Here is a 15184-nt window from a genome sequence, read left to right on the forward strand (position 1 = left end):
TATACTTGGGGTTGTTTGCTGAGCTGGTAGTGTGAGCCAGAACCAAAAACCGAGTGGGAGGGATATTTCCTTGCTGGCCCCTTGCAGGGTCTTTCCTTGCAGGAGAAGGCAGCGTGACCCAGCCCTTTTAGACCTGAAGGAATGACCTCTAAAGGGATGGTTATCCTTAAGTTTAGCAGAAAGGATGCAAACGATACTGGGGCTCTGCAGTTCATCCTTCCCTGAAAGCTTGACCAACAGTGGCCTGGGAAGTAGCCACCTCTGCCCGTGGGGGTAGGTGAGCCCAACATGGAGAGCAGCCTTCAGGGTGGATGAAGCAGAGATGTTCAGGCTGAAAGGTGAGGCAAGCAACCCCATCGTGTTGTGTGAGATCCCCTTGGGAAGACCTCACACACCAGGGGACATGAGAGAGAAGACACAGGCTGCCATTTGCCCTGAAGTTGGCATGTCTTGAGCCTGTTGAAGTGAAGAGAGCAGTTGAGCGCAAGGCTTTGTCCCTTGGGGGTCTGAGTGGAGCCCCGTGTCCTGTCCCTGAAACCCTTGCTTTTTTTGCCCAGGTGGACGTGCACTCAGAGCAGCATAAGTCCCCAGTACAACATCTGTGAGCAGATGGTCCAGATCCGAGACGACCACATCCGCTTCATCTCAGAGCTTGCTCGCTACAGCAACAGCGAGGTAAGCTCAGTGCGTAGTCGCCATAATCAGGCTCATCAGACAGACGAGGCTGGGAGAGGACAAGTGTGGCAGGAGTAGGGTCTGCCAAGAACACACAGTGAGGAGGGAAGAAGGACACAAGTGGAACAAACCACTTCTCGATCCGGCAATAGAAAAGCTAGTTATGAAAGGCCCTTGCAGGTGCAAAATCATGTGCACTGGAATATCTGTTGCAAAAGTTCTGCTTTTTGGCCACAGCTCAGTTAAAGGAAGAAGCATACAGTTTTTTGCGACTAAATGTTTATTATCAGCCAGGTGGCAGAACACCCATGACTTGTAAACGGATCTTTTCTATTACACAGAGGTATTGGTCAGGGCTTCAAGGAAAGTCCACGAGGACATCTCTATTCTTTTCATTACTGAATGTTGGAGCCCCCTCTGATGTGATTGTGACTGTTTTTTGCAAATGTCTGATCCTCATTTATCACTATTAGTTTAATGAACTGTTAGCATTCTTGGCCCTTTTCTGTTTGGCATTTGTAAGTGCTTATTTGCACTTTAAATCGGTAAAGGACTCTCAAGGATTTCAGTAGTATTAGACTATGCCAGAGGGATGTGAAAGTGGAATAAAACCAGTCAGTTATTTGCTCTGAGGTGACAGGTCAGACTCATTTTTCTGTAGGAAGTATAAATTGACTGCCTGTGTAAAAAGAGTCTTGCCAAGTTATACCCCTCTTCCTGAGGGACAGTATATGCACTGCGCAGTTTTAGCTTGATCATAAGGTCACAGGGAATTCATTTCAGCTGGGATTTGAGGGAGATCTGTGGCTGCTGTTTGGCTCAGCGAAGCCTCTGCGGCAAGTTGCTGAGTCTAGCCCTGACGTGATGTGATGTTCTCCAGGTGGTCACTGGCTCAGGACTGGACAGCCAGAAATCAGATGAAGAGTACAGGGAGCTCTTTGATCTCGCTTTACGGGGACTGCAGCTGCTGTCCAAGTGGAGTGCCCACGTCATGGAAGTGGTGAGTGCATCCATGGAAGTGGTGAGCGTGTAACGTCCTCCTCTTCCCAGGTGAGCGTGAACGTTTTAACATGGCATGTAACAAAGACTGTGGAAAGGTGAGCTTGCTTTCGTGCCACCTAACTTTAAGCCATTAACAAACATGCTAAGATCAGGCAGCTAATGACCCTGAACACCCTCCGTACCAAATGGAGAAAGAGAGCTTAATCATCTCACCCTGGACCTGAACCGCCCTTTGCAGGTGCTGGGGTGTCCCCACTGATGTTAGAGGGGGACTGGGTGACTGTTCTAACCTGAACACCTCGGTTAAGTACTGAAAGCTGGTTGGGATGAGTCTGTGTCTTGAGCAACTAAAACTGTAATTCAAATGATGATGGAAATTTTTAACTTGGAAAATTTTGACCACATCTCAACACAAGGCCATGGATGTCAAAAGCCCAATATGACTGGCAACCTCCCAAATAAACAAAAACAGTATTCAGTACAGTGATAATAAAGCCAGGAAGAAGCATAAATTCTGCTCCCAAAGGAATGTCAAACAACTGTAGTAATGTCTAGGGAGTGTTTCCCTGGCATAGGGCCCTCTTCAGTCTTTCCAGCCTGACTTCTTACTCATTGCAATGTTGACAGTGTCTCTTTCCATCTTCCAGTACTCTTGGAAGCTGGTTCATCCCACAGATAAGTTCTGTAACAAGGATTGCCCAGGAACAGCAGAAGAGTATGAGAGAGCCACCCGGTACAATTACACCAGTGAAGAGAAGTTTGCCTTTGTGGAGGTAGGTGCTAACTGCACAAGAGTAAGAACCATCCAGGACTGGTTTCCTGTCCATGTTCCTCAGGCCAGGGGAAGAGGAGGGAAGGGCATCTCACCCACCTTGCTCAGGTTCCTCAGCAGGTTCCCCATCCCTGTGGCCTACGGGTGACCAGAATTAAGGGGCATATTAAGTTCTTAGGAGCTCCTACTGGGGTAGAAACACTGCACCAGTGGATGACTAGAGCAATTCTCCTCTTTTCCTGATCGTGCTCTTCTTATGCTGTGTTTGTGTGCTGGAGAAAGAGGGAGGTGAATCCCTATGTTTTCTTAATATTGCTGTATTAAGCCCCTCCTGACCTGGCAAGGGGATTCAGGGCTCCTGGAAAAAAAACAAAGTGTGGAGGCTTGCAGAGCAGCGTGATCTGGAGCAAGATCAGGAGCTACATTCAGGCGCTGTGCAAACACAAGAGATCCTCAGCCAGTCCCCAGGACCCGTCAACTCTTGGTCCAGCTGTCTGTGGACAGTGGGAATAGTCCTCCAAGCCTGGCTGTGGGACGCCCTCACATCTTCGTCTTGCCTTACACAGTCCAAGGTGGTTTGAATATTGCCTTAATTTTTGTGGCTCACTCCCTCCTGGGAATTGTCACTGTACTCTTGTACAAGGAAGACTGCCACGGTGCGGGTGCAGGTCTGTGCAAGCCATGCATCTGCACCCACATGTGAAGCACATGCAGTTTCCTGGGATTGTGTGTTTTACCGGTGCTTTATTATTTCTTTATTTTTCCCGGTTTTTCCTCGTCAGCTCCATAGACCTTCCGACTTTTTTAAACTCTAGATTTGTCTACAAATAAGGAATATTCATTTTTATTTGGAAATCCCAAAACTTCCGAATTTTGGAAGGAATTTTAATGGATAAATGTGGGATTGTGTGTTATTAAAGATATCAAGAGTTATTAAAGATATCAAGAGTTATTAAAGATATCAAGAGATCAGGAGTGGAAACGGAGCCTGCCAAGGGACAGGGGCCATATGCAAGAAACTGTAGTAGTAGTGTAAATGCTCTCCTCAGCTTGTTGTGATCTGTAAAGCAGCTAACATAAAAGATATTAGCCACCTAATTACTGGACCTAAGTTACTTGAGTAGAATTAATTTAGTCCCAAATTCTCTTAATGTTGGATTTATGGACCTTTTCATACAATGGAAAAATAGCAAATATGTCTGTGTTTAATTTTTGCTTCAGGTAATTGCCATGATCAAAGGTCTGCAAGTGCTGATGGGCCGGATGGAGAGTGTCTTTAACCAAGCCATCCGCAACACTATCTATGCAGCCCTGCAGGACTTCGCCCAGGTGACCCTGCGAGAGCCACTCAGGCAGGCGGTCAGGAAGAAAAAGAACGTATTGATCAGGTCAGTCTGTCCTTCTTGAATGTAATGCAAAGCCCATATATTTATTTGTGTAACACATTTGTACTATATAAGCACGTGGCCCTGCATACACCTCATGGTATACAACCAGCCAAAATACCTTGGCCAGCAGCTCTTTCCAAGGTAACTGTTGGGCATGACTCCCCCAATAACGACAGTGTATGTCCCCACCTCAGATACTTTTCCTCCTGTATGTGCACAGCAGTGAATATTCTCATCTTGAAGTAAAATCAAGCTTAAGCATTACTATCCCTCTCCCACCCACTCCAGTGTCCTTCAGGCAATTCGGAAGACAATCTGTGACTGGGAGGGAGGTCGAGAGCCTCCGAATGATCCTTGCCTGAGGGGTGAGAAGGATCCTAAAGGTGGATTTGATATTAAAGTCCCACGACGAGCCGTAGGACCTTCAAGTACGCAGGTATGTAAATCTCCATCTCCTGTGTAGGGAATTAATGGCCTTACAGCCATGTAGGAGTCTCACATCCAGTGGATTAGCAGCGGTTTCCATGGTCTTTTCCACAGTCTTCATGCTGTTGTGTGTTAAATGTTGCTTTGGTGTCTAGTTCATTGTATAGTTCCCAAAGCCTCCTTTTTTAGGGGTGTGATTATTTCTAGCTCAGAATGATGGTGGCTTATGAGTGCAGAGAGTAGTAGCCACGTGGGAGAAGTGGGGGTTTTTTTTGCAGAACACCATGGCTGTGTGTGTGGTGTCTCACTGGAGAGTGGTAACTGCATGTTAACTTTCTTCCAAAGCTTTACATGGTGCGGACCATGCTGGAGTCCCTCATAGCAGACAAGAGTGGCTCAAAGAAGACTCTGAGGAGCAGCTTGGATGGGCCAATAGTCTTGGCCATTGAGGAGTTCCACAAGCAGTCGTTCTTCTTCACCCACCTTCTCAACATCAGTGGTGAGGTTATGGCAGGGGGAGGCTTGAATCCATCTCTTGCATGCTCATACAGGCAAAGGTAGATCATCTTTGCTTCTCATTGACCGATGCAGAAGATTTTCCTTGATTTTTTTTTCCCAAATGTTCTACTTCTGCCTGGTTACAGGCGTGTTTCTGGGTAGTAATCATTATGCGAATGGGAATGAGTCAGCAATAGCAAATAACTACAAGTAGTTGTTTAGTTTCTAGGACTGAAGTTTTCTTTCCATCCCAGACAAACTTCTGAGCCGCTGGGTACAGAAGAAGTCTTCCAGAATAACTCTGAGCCATTGAAATGTTCTCCCTGGAGCTCTAGAGCAAAAGGAACGATCCCTTCTTTCTTCTTCCATTAAAAAGTGCTCAGACAGCATGGACATGGTCCAGGTTTAAAAACAGAGACACCCCAGAAAAACGTTCCACACCCAAAACCAGTCCAGTATGAGGCTGCAGCAGCTGCCTCGTATACACTTCCCTCGCTGCCATCCCCGTGGGGGTAACATGGGTGCCCTCCCACCGGGGGGATCTCCTCTGTTTCAGAAGCGCTGCAGCAGTGCTGCGACCTGTCCCAGCTCTGGTTTCGGGAGTTCTTCCTGGAGCTGACCATGGGCCGCCGCATTCAGTTCCCCATCGAAATGTCCATGCCCTGGATCCTCACGGACCATATTCTGGAAACCAAAGAACCCTCCATGATGGAGTAAGAGTCAATGGGCTGTGTTGGGACTGCGCATGCACTGGGGCTTAGGATTTTGTTGTGGAGTAGGGTAGGCTGGTGATGAACAGTATTTTTGATGTGGGAGGGGAAACAGATGTTTCTTGACTTGCTGTCACTTGAATATGTACTGTGCGAGTACTTCGTTAGCAGACGCACACGGGCTGCTTCCTGGCACTGGCGCTTCCGCGTCATAAACCAGCAGTCGGCAACTGCTCTATTCGGATATGGGCACAACTTGGTGGTACTGTCATCTGCGTACAGCAGTCAGACAGCATGTGCAACCAAAGGGATGTGGGCCCTGGCTAAGGCACAAAACCACTTTTTTTCTTATATACCTGAGAAATGATGAGAGGAATTGCTGTTATGCAAGTATAATTATGTTCATAGTATCTTCCTCATTAGGAAAACTTTGGTTTCCATTTTACGGCCATTGTCAGAGCACTCTGTGGAGGGAGGGCAGGATGAAACCTTTTTTAAGGACAGAGAAGGAGCAAGTGTTGATTGAACAAGTCACAGTTAGCTCAAATCCAGATCTGTTCCAGCTGCTTCCAGCAGGACACAAGGAGCGAGAGGGAGTATTTGAGGGGCTGGAGTGAGTGGAGGTGATAGGGCTGAAGTCAGAGAAAAGTAATTTTTTGCACCAGGCAGGGCACATGCACTGGCTGCCATTTATGCTGATATGCTTGAAAGTTAATTTAAGACATGATGTGTCTTCTTGCCCTCAGGTACGTACTGTACCCCTTGGACCTCTATAATGACAGCGCATACTATGCCTTGACCAAGTTCAAAAAGCAGTTCCTATATGATGAAATTGAAGCTGAAGTAAGTTCTCTTCATCTTTATTGTATGGAAAGAGCTCACTGGGGTCACATTGCCCTGTTTGATAGCCCCACCAAGCAGTTCAGTGAATTCGTTATAGGCATCTCCTGAAAAAAAACACGCCATCAGACTGAGAAGTTTTCAAAACATCAAAATTTCCAGAGACATTACAGGCTCTGCTGACTAAGGGCTTCAGCTCAGCTGTACCCATGGGGAACAGTAGAAGCCAAAGGCTGTCAAGGGGGACATGGAAGAGGCTGTCTGATGGGCAGAGGGTTATGAGACATCGGAGGAAAATGAGAAACCGGAGATCCCTGAGAGGGAAGGGTGATTGAGGATGAGGGACCAGGACCTGTAAGAACATGCAGAAACTATAAGAGAGAAATGTAACTGCAATCTTCTGCTTATCTTTAGCATGTGGGAACTGCAGTGCAGTTTTTAGATAGTGTGACATACATGTATGTATTAAATTAGAGCTCTGTATTGAGCTGTATTGGTCTTGCATGTGTAGGAAGGAGCTTGCTCTGTGCAGGTGACACCCTCATGATGTCTTGTTTTTTCTCCCCCAGGTGAATTTGTGCTTTGATCAATTTGTGTACAAGCTGGCAGATCAGATCTTTGCCTATTATAAAGCAATGGCTGGCAGGTAGGAGAACCTGACTGCTGACGATGAGTGATGATATCGCTGCATCCAAATTGCTGTTAACCAAAAGGTTCCCCTCAGGGTGTAGCCGCAGCAGGTAGACGTAACAAAATAGATCATGCCTGTCCCACAGAGCGGCTGTCCATGTCAGACCAGTGTAGATGGGGAAAATGAATTAATGGTGGCAAGGAGACATGGTTTAAAGTGAAAAAAATAACAACTGGCATCCTAAGTAGCTGTCCAAGTACATTTTGTGAGAGCAGCAGCAAAGCAAACCGAGCCTATTGAAGATGTATTCTTGCTTGACTTCTGTTTGTGTACCAGGCAGATAAGGAGCTGAAGCCTGCCATCTCTAAGAAACAGGAATATACACTTGTCCTCACACTAGTGAGGCAGCAGGACTTGTAATGGCCAGAAGGGTACTCAGTATCTTAGGTTGCACATCAGACCAGCTGGCTGTAGGACTTCTGCAGAATTGCTTGCTCCCTTGTGGGGAGATAGGCCCTTCGTGACATTTCCTTCTAACCATTTAAAGAACATGGATGAACTCTCTCCTCCCACATCCCCAAAGGTGAACCAAGTCTTTGCTGTAACTCTGCAAGGAGTTTTGTCTCTAGATCACATTTGGCCTTAGAGAAGGAGGGCAATCACCATCACCAACCAAATGTTTCCACAGCAGATCTTCAAGGAGGGAACACACCAGCACCTGGCACTAGTGATAGCTTTCAGCACAGTCTTTTATCTTTTGGAATGTTTTAGCCATAAAAGCCAAGAATGATGAACAACAGCATGGCAGTCCCCAGATAACAACTGCTGCTCTGTGATGTAGTAGTGAAAGCAGAGTTATTAGTTTGTGGCAATTTCTTGGCATTCAGAGCAAGATGAAAAGAAGGATGAAAACAACTCTGGACAAGATCTAGAGAGAAGCTGATAGTGTAAGTTTCTTTTTTCCTGACACTGCTTCCTTTTTTCAGTGTTTTATTGGACAAACGTTTCCGGGCTGAATGTAAGAATTACGGGGTGATTATTCCATACCCACCATCCAACCGCTACGAAACACTGCTCAAGCAGAGGCATGTCCAGGTACAGCGCAAGCAGTAGACTCCAGTGTTCATAGCTCTTCGTCTGTTATCCTTTTGTTGGTGGGTGGCATCCTAGTGCTGGGGTCAGTTGAGGTCGGTGCTGGAATGAGAAGGGTTGAACCTGTTTCCGACACACCGCACTCATGCATGGGGCGCAAGGGGAAAATGAGATACACTCCACATTTCCCTCTTTCCCTCTTAAGTAATGGTAAACTCAACTGAGGTGTTTGCATCACCACTTTCACATTTAAGCAGATTTGGATGTTTGGTTTTAATTTGTGTTTGTTAAAAAAAAAAAGTACCTTTTCCCCATCTGTATATAACATGCAGATATCTTATCTTGTTTCCTCAGTTGCTGGGTAGATCAATTGACCTGAACAGGCTCATTACCCAGCGTATCTCGGCAGCGATGTACAAATCATTAGACCAGGCCATTAGCCGCTTTGAGAGTGAGGACCTGACATCCATAGTGGTAAGAACTGTTATTGACTGAGAGTATGAATAGAGAGAATAATACACTGCTATGGATACACAGTCAACTGACTTCTGCTTCAAGTCCCACCTACAGTAGGTTTCAGCCAGCCATGTATCCTCCTTTATCCTGCTCAATCTCTATTATTTCTATTTATGCATCTTTAATTGCATTATTATTGGACCATTAAGCGTCTGCGTAAATCATAAGGTGACAGTCAGCAGTTAGATTTTGCACAACTCATATGAAAGAGCCCTGTAACCTGTGAGAAGGAAATCTTGACTTTCATTCCCCCTCTTGGATGAAGGTGGCTGAGACAGCGTTTGTGTGTGTGTACAGGATTTTGCTGCCTTTGATACATTACAGGAGCATCAGAGTCAAGTAGTGTAAAATTACCAGTTTCCACCTTTGAAGGATTCTGATGCAAAAGCCAGCCAGTGCTCGGTGGGGAACAAATTAATTTTGCTTCCTGCAGGTTTACGGGATACTCGATCAGGACCCCCATGAGTCGAAGTGCAATTGGCCTCGGCCACTGAGTTAAATTGATGTCTTTAGCATTTGCTACATCCTCACCTGGAAAGTTCTGTGTGGGTGTAAAAATCATTCCCTTGGCAAATAAATCAGCTGTTTCTTTTGTCATCTTGGTAACATATTGCATCTGCTGCTGCTTTATGTGCTGCAGGAGCTGGAGTGGCTCTTGGAAATAAATCGCCTGACTCACAGGTTGCTGTGCAAGCACATGACTTTGGACAGCTTTGATGCCATGTTCCGGGAGGCCAACCACAACGTCTCCGCGCCCTATGGGCGCATCACCCTCCACGTCTTCTGGGAGCTCAACTTTGACTTTCTACCCAACTACTGCTACAATGGATCCACCAACAGGTGAGGAGGAAAAGCAAGGCAGGGGGCACCTGGAGACCCTGCTTTTCTTTCTGAAATGTCAGACCTGCCACATAAAATTCACATCTGTTGCGGTGAGGTTTGCATTCCATATGGCATGCAACAGTTACAGTTAAAATGAAGTTAAAGCCCACCAGCTCCCCTTGGCCTTGAAAATGTTAGTAGTAAATTCAAGCAACAAAGTTGGACGGTGATTGCAAGCAACTGAGCTAGTTTGGTTTAGAGCGTTGGTTTACTGAGAGCAGAGCTAAGGTAGCTACTCACACGGGTTTCTTGACTGCCCCAAATGAGAAGAACCTTTGGTAGGTTAAACTGACATGGTTTACACCACCAATAGATTGGGGCGGGAGTTTGCATTCCAGTTCATGTAGTTCAGGTGATGAATTGCTAATTAGTGTGCAACTGAAGTTCATCCCAGACTGTGCCATATCTGCACTCAGCGCAATTAACTGGGCTCTGACCACTTTCCTCCCTGTCTCCCGTGCCCGTCACAGGTTTGTGAGGACAGCAATCCCGTTCACGCAGGAACCCCAGCGAGACAAGCCGGCCAACGTTCAACCATATTACCTCTACGGATCCAAGGTCAGTAAACGAGCCACAACAGCCAGAAGGGGTGGATGTTGGAAGTATTTATTTAGGAAGAAAGAAATGCAAGAACTAGTTCATGAACAGACTGGCAGGTGCAAATGTGCAGGGTCATGTTGCTGTGCGAAACCAAAAAGCCATGCAAGAAGCAGATTCGGTGTGCTTTTGCTATTGCTTTCCCATATTCTTCTCCATAACACGACTATGTTAGGGGATGCTGACACTGCTCTGTGCTTGGTGTTGGCACTGAGACCAAGTCACGTCCATCTAAACGTGCAGAGAGGAGAGCAAGTTGGAGCCCCAAAGCAGTGCTCCTCCCCAAGGAAGGTACCACTTCAGGAATCCCATTTGTAGTTCAAAATGGGAATTACTAAAATACTTGCATGTGCAAATATAGACTACTTAATACTGACAAAAAGCTCTTTTGTCAGGCTGCGATGAGTGTTTATACAGGCGTTATGAGGGCTTGGGGTGTGATGCTAGTGGAGGATCACTCAAGTGTGAAACTACTTGAGTGGAGTTTATTCTTGCACATGTTGATTGATGACTCTGAAGTGAACCTACAGCACTGATGTAGATTAGCTAATGACACTACAGTCAGCCAAGCCTGGCCGTTCCCAGAGAGCTGACTTGGTTTCTTTTTTAAAAATCCTCAGCAAACGAGAGTATTTTTGTCACTTGACAAAAATCTTTCTCCCTACAACCAATGTCTCCGCCTCATGTTCTACCCTGGGACAAACAGCCCCCGTGGACACACAGACAGCCCTGTTGGCAAGAGCTGGGAAAGAGCAGCACGAACCAAACCTCTAAGCAGGGTCTCCCTTTAGTTTCCTCTCATTGAAGGCCGTGCTGTGGCAAGATGGCCCTTTTATCGTCGCTGGTTTTATAGGAAAAAAAGCAGTGGGGGGAGCTGTACGGACTCTCCCTCATGAAACTAGAGCTCCTCATTAGCACAGTGGTCATGGGGACTTCCAGAAGCTCCTCTCTCAGTCCGTCGTTCAGTGGCCCCTCCGGCGAGCTGCTCCCTTCACCCACTTCTTCAGGACTAGCATCGGAATGCTTCAGCCTCGCAGCCCGGTGGCACCGTGCAGACCAGAACTGCAGGCAGCCGTAGGCCAGGAGAGCAATGAAGCAGAGGAGCAGCAGGCTGCTCACCATCCACATGGAGGTGGTGGGTTCGTGCTTAGAGCCGCCGAAAACCAGGGGGGTTTTGTCCAGAGTGTGGAACGTGGTGCAGTGGTTGCTGGAGGGGTAAGAGTTCTTGCACGTGATGCAGAGGACGTAGATGGTGGACGGCGTGAGTCGGTGGAGGACGAGGGAGCTGAGTGGGTGAGGAACTCGCTCCTCGTGGTGGAAGTTTTGGCGTAAATAGCCAGCAAAGATGCTGTTCCAGTTGGGACGGTACATGACATGGTAGTAGTTCTCTGGACAGGGGTTGTTCATGGCCCAGGAGACGGTGGCGCTGGTGTAAGTGATGTTGTGCACTTCGATGTTCATCGTGCTCCTGTAACCAGATGCAGGGAGAGGCTGAGTTTCCCAATTTGTGTACAAGCTCAAAGGCCACTGACATCAGTGAAATCTTTCCACCGGTTCTACTGGCCCTTAGATTGGACTCAGGACTATGCCTGGCTAGCTTAGATTAGATGCTAGGTCTTAGGTGGCTAAAATTACAGAAGATGAATCCTGCTGGTGCCCAGACTACTGTATCACCCTGCTTCATGACAAAAAAACCCAACTGGGACATAGGGTGCGCTTTATGCTCTAGTTAGATTTTTAAAAAAATCTCTTCTTTTTGACTGGTTGTCTACATAGGAAGCTTTTTTAGCTATTTTTGTTTCCCATGGAATAGAAAGGATACTGCAAGCGTGATTAACATAAACTGATCATTAAGCTAGCTCCAGCTTGCCTTCCAGAGCTTCCAATAGATATTTTGATTCTACACACCTTTTTAAATGCTATTTAAAAAGCTGCGTAATGATTCATTTACTGGTTTAAGCTGTTGCTGCATTTTCTGTACCTAACTTGTTGCTTAATAAACTCTTTCTGTTCCTATGGCATCTCACACTGTACTATCAGGATCTTCAATGTGAAATCTGAAGGCTGGTGAAATATAAAATCAATGCCTTTAGGGAAGTACAAATATTTCAATGATAAGTACAACGCTTTCCCCCAGATAAAAGACACAGACTGCTAACAAACTACCGTTTAACAGCAGCCACAAATCACTTCAGTACATCACTCCTTTAGATCCCCAAAGTGCTGCCTGAGCCTTGTTGCAGGGTTCTCTCTCCCAACCAGCCGAGTGCTGAGTAGGAGCTGCATGCGATAGATCTGGTTTCTTTTTTTCCTTCTTCCTCTCTCTTTTAATATAACTAGCCTCCCTTTAATTCACTCAAGCAGCAATCTTAACGACTGTTTTTACCATTCTTACAAGAGAGCAGAACAGCACGCGCGCCTGTCGCTGAGCCCTCCCGGAGCCACAGGCAGCCGCTTACCTCCCCGGGCAGGTCCGTGGTGGCCCGTCGGTGCTGGTGAGCAGCGTGGCCACGGGCAGGCAGCACCTTCCCCTCTTCCCACCGCTCGCCTCCCTCCTGCCTCTGCTAAATCCCTTCCCCGCGCGCTGCCTCGTATTATACCCGTCTGGGGCTCCGTCATCTCTCACCATAGCAACCAATAGGAAAGGATGGGCAGGCATCTTTGAGTGATTTGGGAATGTTATCCCTAAAAGCTTTTGCCTGGGAGAAAAATGTGTCTCTGAGGTGGAAAAAAACAGCCAGGTAGTTTTGTTTGCTGGCTTGTTTGGGTTGGTTGGGGCTTTCTTTTTTTTCCCTGTCCACAGTCCCCCAGCAAGACCATCGCTGGGTCTAGTTAACCCCCAGCATGGTCTGGGGTTAGAGACACATTGGCACGTGGTGTGAAATGCAGTACACATTGATAGTTCAGCACTCAGGGACTTTGTCTTTAATTCTGTGATTTCTTGCACATTTAAACTACTGATTCAAGCCAAAGCCAGTGAGCAGTAGTTTTTCATCCCTGGTGCTGCAGCGATGTCCATATTTTCTAAGTTGTGTGATGGGAGTAGCAACTGGGTCTTCAAAGACCTTGACCTCCTGCTGAACTCCTGTGGGATTACGACAGGCTCTTCTTTGAATGCCCATGCCTTATAGACAACTTAGGGATGTCCCCTGTCAGTCTGGTGAGTCGGCAGGAGGGAGAGGCAAAGCCAGTGCCAGCGGTGTTCGGGGGAGCAGCCCGAGTCTGTGGCCAGGAGGGGACAGACGTGGCACTGGGGACAGACGTGGCACTGGGCCTGGTAAGGAGAGGCTCTGAACAAGTGGCTCACTGCTCTCTGAAGCCAAAATGTGTCCGAGAGAGGAGCTTTCCCAGAAGAAATGTTGGTTCTGGATCTGGACTTACTCATTCCATGTCATTCCTGGAAAGGTGCTTGCAATGTTTCAAAGGTCTTCTAAATATCAACAGTGATGAGATGATGCGAACTGCATCAGGAGGGGCTATTACAAGCCTTGGGAATATGTGTGACCTTTGCTTTTGATTTACGTTTTGCAGTTCTGGATGTTTTGGTTTTGTCTTCCAAGATCTGTATTCCCTTCTGTCTCCGTGAGTGAGCTGCAGCTCCCAGCGAGCTGAAAACTGGGAGCAGAGTTGAAAATAATTATGGGGAGGGATGGAAATGAAAGTGCTCCCAGGTGGCTTCCTGCCGTTTACATGGCTCGGCCCTGCTTACAAGAGGAGGGGGATAGAGAGCTCTTAGCTGGTCCCATACTGTGAGCGAAGTACAGCCTTGCCTGCAGGGAGAGAGCTGAGGATACAAATCCGTGCTTCAGAAAGGTGGATTACACAAGGGGGTAACGTTTTCATGAGAGAACTGCTCTCTTACAGCGTTTGGGTTGTTGAGTTTATCAGTGTTCACGGTTGCTTCGAAATTAAACTTCAGTTGTTCACAAATAAGATGTGTTAGCAGGAAGAGAGGAAACTGCGGGAAATGGGAATAGGATTATGCCAGCAAAGGGACCTTTCTCCATGCAGTGATCAATCCCACTAGCTCAAAGGAAACCGTAGCAAAGCTTTCAGTGGTGTTGGTATTACCTGCTCCCAAAATCAAGCTTGCACCACTTTACGCTGGTGATGAGCTTGAAATTCTCATTTCCCAGGATGAGAAGATGCCAAAACCATGCCAGTGCCAGGACTGCTCCAGCACTGGTGTTCCCCATACCTGCAGGTGAGCCTGGCTGTGGCCCTGCCTGGGACCCCTCGCTCCTTGCCAGAGGATGCGAACCGCGGGCGCGCTCCAGTGGCCAGCAGAAACTGAGCCATTTTCTGCCATTCAGGCACTTATAAAACGCAGCAGGTTGCCAAGTCTCCTACAGAGAAGCTGCAAAATTACCAGCAATGCACTGCCTACTGCTCATTAACCACTACTTAGCTCTGTAAATCCTTTGGATGGGGCTTCATTTATGTATTTTCATGAGTGCTTCTGGTTTTCTTGGCTCTGCCAGACCCAGGGTCACACCAGACTCGCTGGAAATCCCTGATTCCCTCTCCTGGTTGAATTTGCCCCCCCTTTTTTAACAAGAGCACAGGCAGATGTAACCTGAAGGACAGTGCATGCTGCCAGCGCTTGCAAAAATAGTTACAGTGTGTGAATGGGATGGAGCTGCTCTATTTTCTGCTGCCGTGTCTGCAGCAGCAGCACAAAGGCGTTAAGGAGCTGTGGTTGCTGCAGGTGGTGTTGGCAGCGGGGGCTGCTGATCCCCTCCAACGGACCGCATGGGCTGTGCCGCATGGCCTGCCACGGCCATCGGCTTGTTGTAAATAATAGCAGCGTATACAGTCACTGAAAATCAGTAGTCAGTATAGCAAGGCATTATGCCGAGACACAGAATGTATAGTGACACAGCCTCTATACACAGAATAGACACAGACACAGTCTCAATACAGTATATAAACATGCCTGCTGCATTGTACATGTCCTGTCCATCCCAGCTAGGGACTATGTTGGGGTTTCTTTTGCATTAAAGTCTTACCAGGCAGCTGATGCAGCTGTATATGGTAAAAGCTTTATAGGGAGAGTGAAGGTTGCTTGTGGCAGGGGAAGGAACCAGGCCATATTCAGGCTGTTTAACTTAGAGATCTTCCTCTGACTTTTCTAGAGACCCTTCTCTGATGATTC

General features: G+C 47.2%; 2 protein-coding genes across 6 annotated transcripts in view; one reads left to right on the forward strand and one right to left on the reverse strand.

Moving 5' to 3' along the window:
• Nucleotides 1–15184, forward strand: part of CYFIP2 (cytoplasmic FMR1 interacting protein 2) — a 45473-nt gene that overhangs the window by 14828 nt on the left and 15461 nt on the right. For all 5 annotated transcript variants that reach the window (XM_009820000.2, XM_009820001.2, XM_059825158.1 and 2 more), the window contains 13 exons: nt 558–675; nt 1556–1675; nt 2325–2450; nt 3671–3837; nt 4126–4273; nt 4609–4762; nt 5318–5474; nt 6218–6314; nt 6881–6957; nt 7929–8037; nt 8389–8508; nt 9191–9390; nt 9903–9990. In XM_009820000.2, the coding sequence (XP_009818302.1) occupies nt 558–675; nt 1556–1675; nt 2325–2450; nt 3671–3837; nt 4126–4273; nt 4609–4762; nt 5318–5474; nt 6218–6314; nt 6881–6957; nt 7929–8037; nt 8389–8508; nt 9191–9390; nt 9903–9990 (1681 nt within the window). The remainder of the gene's footprint in view (nt 1–557; nt 676–1555; nt 1676–2324; nt 2451–3670; nt 3838–4125; nt 4274–4608; nt 4763–5317; nt 5475–6217; nt 6315–6880; nt 6958–7928; nt 8038–8388; nt 8509–9190; nt 9391–9902; nt 9991–15184) is intronic.
• On the reverse strand, nt 10828–12648 carry FNDC9 (fibronectin type III domain containing 9). Its single transcript, XM_059825588.1, has 2 exons — nt 12485–12648; nt 10828–11497 (listed from the first exon to the last, which is right to left on the reverse strand). The coding sequence occupies exons 1-2, from the start codon at nt 12646–12648 to the stop codon at nt 10828–10830; spliced, it is 834 nt and encodes a 277-aa protein (XP_059681571.1).

This window comes from Gavia stellata, chromosome 16, assembly GCF_030936135.1.
Source record: "Gavia stellata isolate bGavSte3 chromosome 16, bGavSte3.hap2, whole genome shotgun sequence".
Lineage (NCBI taxonomy): Eukaryota > Metazoa > Chordata > Aves > Gaviiformes > Gaviidae > Gavia > Gavia stellata.